A 6,956-nucleotide genomic window follows, 5' to 3' on the forward strand; every position below is an offset into this window, starting at 1 on the left:
GGAATTGGACCTAGGTCTCACACATGCTAGGCAAGCACTCCTGGAATAGTTTAGGCCTCAAACTAGAGCTGCCTAAGATTTTTTGCTCCTACTATAAACCCGAGGATGCTGCAGGTCACCCAGAAGGCCTCCAGGGGAACACTAGAAAGGACTCTTCTCTCTTTAGCCCTCCCAGTGTTGGGGAGGGGCTCTGAGACATGATTTCTTCCTGGGCTTCAAGAGCCTCTGATTGAGATCAAAGACCCATTTGTAGTAGCCTTGCCACTTGTTGGATGGCATTTCAGCTGTCCCGAGGACATTCTAGTTTTCTTGATAATAAAAACAGACATGAAAATCTATCCCTGCCACTCCTCCCACAAGCCAGTCTGCCTAGCCATCATTTCCAGGCACTATTAGCATTTGAGGTGAAGTTCTGTTATACACTCAGGCTGTGGCTCTCTGAAAGTCAGTGCATCACAGAACTTTGTCTCGAAAGCTTTCTAGCAGCTGCCCTTTTGGAGAGTGGGAGGGAACAATAGGTGTTTCAATCTTTTGAATACATCCCTAAGGTTGTAGGGTCTTTCTCAACAACCAACTTAATGTGTTACAAAATCAAAGCCTCGTCCATTGTCCAGGAAGCCCATTTCTCTGCATCTGGGAGTTATTTTATAAACTTGCCCTTTGCAAAACTTGGAGTGAAATTACATTATCAGTAATGGCTTCTGGAGCCTTTAAACTGGCTGGTTTTATGGCATGAGGGGAGCCCCTGTCCCTCCCCACTGCTGAGAGGGAAAGGCCTCAGGCTGAAGTGGGACCAGCACTAGTCCAGAGGTGGCAGGAGAAATAAGGAGAGCATGGTGTCACTTTCAAGCAGTGATTGCTGTCCTGTCTAAACCCTCAGCTTTCCTTGCATGGGTCCTCCTTTGCAAGTGAGAAATGGCCAGCCTCTTCTCCCTCACCTTCTTTCCTCTTCCCGAACTTTTTTAAAAATTTATTTATTTATTTATTTATTTATTTATTTATTTTTGGTTTTTTTGTTTGTATTTTTTGAGACAGGGTCTCCTTGTAGCCCCAGCTGTCCTGGAACTCACTATGTAGACCAGGTTTTTTAAAAATATTTTATTAATTTATTTTATGTGTATGAGTGTATTGCCTGCATGTATGTGAGTGTACCCGTGTCATGCATTGCCGCGGAGGTCAGAAGAGGGCTTTGGATTCCTCTGGAACTGGAGTTAAGGATGGTTTGTAGCTGCCATGTGGGTGCTGGGAATCGAACCCGGGTCCTCTGCAAGAGCAGTCAGTGCTCTTAACCATTGAGCCATCTCTCCAGCCCCTTCTCGAGCTTTTATACCTCAAAGCTCGTCTCTCTCCTTTCCTCCCTTAGCCTGTCTTTTATCTTGCCCTGGAAGACCCAGTGTTTCTGTTTGGAGGGTTTTTTTTTTTTTTTTTGGCCCTGTCTTCTAGGAAGCAAAGTGAAGAGTTTGGGGCTGTCTTTCTCTGTTGGCATGGATGTTTAGGCATTTACATAGTGTTGGCCACAGGATGTTGTCTGGCTCTTCAATTTGGCTGGTGGCCATTACGGATTTGTTTTGGTGGGGGAGGACATCCATTCTCTCCAGGAATGCCAGGTTGTATGCCTGCAATAACATTCACCTCTGCCAGATTAAGGTCCAGTTTCAAGTGGTAGGCAGCTAGCTCACTTTCTAAGGTTGCTGTGGATGTGCATGGAGGGGCACAGCTCTTCCTTCTACTTGGACTTTCTGTTCTAAGGAAACCCATTCCCATTGAGGGCTCTCTTGGTTACTGAGCAACCAGGTTGCTGTGAACAGAGCCTGTTCTGTGGGGTGATCTTTCTGTGTGGAGCTAGAAGTTAAAGGAGCTACTTCTGCCTGGGACTTTTTAGTTTGCTCTAGAAGACTTCCTTTTGCCAGACAACACAGTTTCCCATTTGCAGAGGAGACTCATGCCACGTTTATTTCACAGAGCAGAGTGGAGAGCATAGGTGGCTTTAAGGGGTGTATTAGAGAGGAGGGTCGGCTGGTTATAATATCACCCAAAATGGTCCCATGACAAAATCCACTGAGATGTTGAAATTCAATTGTAATACATCACATCAAAAGATTTTTACTTTATTCTTTCTGGCCGTGGTTGGGCATGCCTTTAATCCTACCACTTGGGAGGCAGAGGCAGATCGAGGCCAGCCTGATCTACATAGTGAGTTCCAGGACAGCTGGGGCTACAGGGAGACCCTGTCTCAAAAAGGGAAAAAAAAGATTTTTACTTTATTCTCAAACTTCCTTCTTTTAATTTTCGAACAAATATTAAGAGCTCATTATGTATCAGGCATTGTTCTTGATACTTGAGATCAATTACTGAACTATTTTGCTGTTTTTGTTTGTTTTTTGAGATGGAACCTTGTCAAAAATTACTGTCCTTAAGAATTCAAGTCAGAGGGCTGGAGAGATGGCATGTGGACAATACACTCATACACATAAAGTAAAAATGATAAACTTTTTAATAAAAATTTAAGTCAAGGACTGGAGAGATGGCTCAGCAGTTAAGAGTACTGACTGCTCTTGCAGAGGACCTAGGTTCGGTTCCCAGCACCTAAATGATGGCTAACAACCATCTGTAACTCCAGCTCCAGGGGGTCTGATGCCCTCTTCTGGCCTCTGCAGGCATTACATGCATGTGTCCACTTAGACATGTAGGCAAAACACTCATACATCTAAAAAAAATAAAAATAAAGCTGGGCGTGGCACCTGCCTTTAGCCTCAGCGCTCAGGAGGCAGAGGCAGGCCCATCTTTATGAGATTGAGGCCAGCCTGGTCTACATAGCAAGTTCCAGGCCAGCTGGGCCTACAGGGAGACCCTGTCTCAAAAAGATCAAATAATAATAATAAATAAATAAATTAAAAAACAAAAAGAATTCAAATCAGATAGATGGCCTGGTGGCACAAGCCTGAAATCAGGAGGTAGAGGTAGGAAAATCAGGAGTTCAAGGTTACCCTTGGCTACATAGTGATTTTTGAGGTTAGCCTGGCCTACATAGTATACCCTGTCTCATTAAAGGTAAATTGAGCCTGGTGTGGTGGCACACACCTTTAATCCCAGCACTTGGGAGGTAGAGGCAGGTGGATCTCTGTGAGTTCGAGGCCAGCCTAGTCTACATAGTGAGTTCCAGGACAGCTGAGGCTACAGGGAGACCCTGTCTCAAAAAGACTAAAACAAAACAGAAAAGGCAAGTTGGAAAAGCGAGGCTTATGTTCCTTATGCCACTGTTAGAAGACTGGGTTAGTCCCACTTCTGAACTGGAGCCTCGCCCTCCTGGGCCTCACTGGCTCTCTAGGGCTGCAGGTTCTGGATCCTTCTCAGTGATTCCTCTTCTATCTTGGGTCTTTGTTAAACACATGCTTTGAGAATGTGTTTGGTCGCTTTGATGACTATGACTCTCCCAAGTAAGGCCAGTAGAACACAGCAGACAGCCTTGCCTGGTCCATAGGATATAGGTGAGACAGTCAGAGAATGTGAGTGACTGATGCCTGCTGTACATATAACACTACCTCTCCCACCGTCCTCCTTCTAGTTAGCTGGTTTTCTAGACACAGAAAGGGAGAGAGCAAGCACCGGGTCCCTGCAGCTTTTGCTAAGCCCTGTGTTTGCTGTTGAAGAAGGGTTTGAGTGTGACTGTTGTAGCCAAGGCTGTGCGATTCCATTATGATAGCCAGTGTCAGCAGTTCCCAAGCCCAGTATGTCTCTCAGATATTTTTCTATTTACCACACTCAGAATTCAGATTAATTTTTATGCCAGCAAGTGGTAATGGTTTAGATACAATGGAGGAAGGATTTTATAAGTGAGTTTTTGGATAATGTTTGCCTCTCTAGGCTGTGTTCAGAACTGGCGTGTATAGGCGCATGTGTGTCTAAACTCTCTCTCTCTCTCTCTCTCTCTATATATATATATATATATATATATCTGTGTGTGTGTGTGTGTGAGGGCAGCCAGCTTTATGCTGCTGTATCAGGACTATAGAAACTTCCAAGTACAAGAGGGCACTTAGCCTTCTTCCAGATGGCCTCATGCAGTGCTCATTTATTACTGTGGATGCATTCCATGCCCACCTGTGGCCAGGAGACCAGGGGGGATGGATGATTTGAAAAAAATAATTTACATAGTACCTAGAAATTACAGCATGACCTCTTTTACGAGGGTCTGTGAGTCAGAGCCTGCTTCTCTGAGGCTGCTTCAGAGTCCTCTGTTGAAATCTTTGTCCCTTAGGTCACTCTCTGCTTGGTAATCCTCAGGGGGATATGTTAGCCCCTGTGTCAGGATAGGGGACACACACAGGCTCCTCAGTGATCCCATATAGTGGGACCCGGGAAGGGATCTGCTTGCCAGTGGTGGTGGGAACCGGCAGGACTAAGGTGTGTTCATGTCTCTTCAGGAGCCCTCCCTGTACACCGTCAAGGCCATCCTGATTCTGGACAATGATGGAGACCGACTCTTTGCCAAGGTGAGGCTACCTTTCATATTGGTTCAGGAGCAGGACAGAGACATTCTAAGATGTGACTATTGGCACTAGCCCTACTAACTCAAATTCCTCAGGTATGATTTTGAGAATCTTCCATCTTGCCCTGGCTATTCCAGATCAATCCAGATGAGCCCTCTTCTGTCCCTAGTTGGAGTGTTTCCCTGCTTGATATCCTTAGACCTCGAACTTCTGTCACCCTCATTAGAGCAGGGAGTTTTAGAGCCTTGTTCCTGAACAGAACTGTACTAGATATTAGAAGCTGCCTGCCTAAGCCCATCTCTTCTGTGCCTTTTTCCACTACCGTGTCACCCTGCTTGGTTTTTCCAGGGAATTCTCTAGCAATTTCATAGTTCCAGCCCTAGGTTCATAGTCCTCACTGAGCTGCTTACCCCCGTGAGGTGTTGTTGACTTTGGATGAATTGAGAGAGAGGAGAAAGGACACCCCTCTCCTCTACATTCTCCCCTTCCTGTAGAAATTTCTTCTGTCCCTGGTGTATTAACTCTGGGCGAGCAGAGCATAAATCAGTCAGCAGGTAGAGATTAGTTTAGAATTCACCAGCTGTTCTTCCCTGTAATTGGATGTAACTATGCAGTACACCTTTTGAAACAGTTATCCAGTTACTAAATGCCAGACCTGTCATAGGTCTTCAGCTGACTGCGACGGATTAGCCCCTAGAGAGCAGGCAATTTAGCAGCCTGCATCTCTGCCCCTTGCTGGAGTGCTTGGGAGTGGGCTTACTGAAGTGCTAGACTGCCCCCTGCTTCTTTGAGCACCCAGAGAGAAAGCCAGGGTGTGTGGGAGCTTGCCTTGCATAGAGGAGATTCTCCATGGCTGTGAGGGAGACTTGGAGAAGCTGCCTGTGCAGTCCATGTTGCTCACTTTTCTGGTACCATCTCTGATGAGGGCAGTTCCTAGAAAGCACATGCTGGGAGTATTAGAGCTGGTGGGCCTCTTAGAAATGGCATGTGGGGTTGGTTATAGCACAGTCTTTGCACTTTTTTAAAATCTTTAAACAAAAATTTTGTTTTGTTCACATTTCTTCATTTTGTATGTGTGCTTGTGTGTGGGGGTACGTGCACTGCATGTGTATGGAGGCCAGAGGACAACTTGCCAGAGTTGGCTCTTTCCCTCTACCGTGTGGGTTCTGGAGATCAAACTTAGGTCATCAGGCTTGTTGGCAAGTACCTTCATGCACTGAGCCCTGTCCCCGGCCTTCCTGGTTTTGTTTTTGTTGTTAAATTTGATTTCTCACTTCCATTCCGTGCCTCTGCAGTCCTTCCCTCTCCGTGTCAGTATTTCTCCCTCACTCCATGCTTTGAAGAAGAGAAGTACAAGTTCCCAGGGCAGAACACAGTCACTAATCATTATGGGCTCCAAGCTCTGATGACCCAACCCTGTCTCCTTCCCCTCCGTCCAGTACTATGACGACACCTACCCCAGTGTCAAGGAGCAAAAGGCCTTTGAGAAGAACATTTTCAACAAGACCCATCGGACTGATAGTAGGTTATTTTCCCTTCACTGTTCCCCGTGTTGGGGGGGAACCATGGGAAAAGGGCGTCAGCAGGACTGCAGAAAAAGGATAAAATGACTCTGCCTCCTCTTTCTTTTCTCCTCCTCCCTTCATATAATAAGCTCTTCAGAAATGTAATGGGGAGGTGAGTGTACCTCACACGGGAATACCGTGCTGGAAGGTTGGCTGTTAGCTACCTGTCTAGTGCCTGGATTTATGAGCCTCACTTGACAAATTTAACTGCAGCTCTGCTTATTGTACCGCATCCATTAGGGCAGGTAAATGGAAGTCTGTAAAGGTGACCGCTCTGCATTTTCACCTCCGAAGGATCCACTGGTATCCTGTCTATTACACAGGGAGGGGAGGAGGTGCAGTGGGGGATGGAGAGCTAGGGAAGATCCATGTATACTCCCCCGAGCTTCTGTGTCCCTCCTGCCACCACCCACAAACAATGGGTACCTTGAGTCCTTAGCGGTTGAGAGCGGCTTCCTTACCTCAGCCCATTCCGCTGGCTCCTAGGAGTTGACGGCGCCTGCTCTGCTTGCCTCCTCTTCTCAGCTACTCTCAACTCTTTCCCCCAGGTGAAATTGCCCTCTTGGAAGGCCTGACAGTGGTATATAAAAGCAGCATCGATCTCTATTTCTATGTAATTGGCAGCTCCTATGAGAATGAGGTGAGAATCCCCACCCCTCTACTATCTCTGATCCCACTTCCTAAACCAGCAGTGGGATGCAGCCACTGACTTTAGCCGCATCCCTGATATCTGACAGGGTTATAAAGTGGTTAGTCAGAGATCCCTGTTAGCATTAGCCAAAGAATTGGTCTAAAAGGGAAGTTGCCCAAGCTTTGTTTTTCAGGTGGACAGGGTATAGCACAGACTCTTTTCCAACTGCATCTGTTTTCCAAGTACTGGGAAACGTGCCTAAGTAGAATA

General features: G+C 46.4%; 1 protein-coding gene across 1 annotated transcript in view; it reads left to right on the top strand.

The window, feature by feature from the left end:
• The window catches only part of Copz1 (coatomer protein complex subunit zeta 1), a 28,922-nt gene that overhangs the window by 11,964 nt on the left and 10,002 nt on the right, over positions 1 to 6,956 (top strand). The window contains exons 2-4 of the mRNA XM_008839132.2: positions 4,425 to 4,493; positions 5,930 to 6,011; positions 6,604 to 6,695. Coding sequence (XP_008837354.1) covers positions 4,425 to 4,493; positions 5,930 to 6,011; positions 6,604 to 6,695 — 243 coding nt within the window. The remainder of the gene's footprint in view (positions 1 to 4,424; positions 4,494 to 5,929; positions 6,012 to 6,603; positions 6,696 to 6,956) is intronic.

This window comes from Nannospalax galili, unplaced genomic scaffold (genome assembly GCF_000622305.1).
Source record: "Nannospalax galili isolate Female #2095 unplaced genomic scaffold, S.galili_v1.0 scaffold251, whole genome shotgun sequence".
In the NCBI taxonomy this organism is placed as follows: Eukaryota; Metazoa; Chordata; class Mammalia; order Rodentia; family Spalacidae; genus Nannospalax; species Nannospalax galili.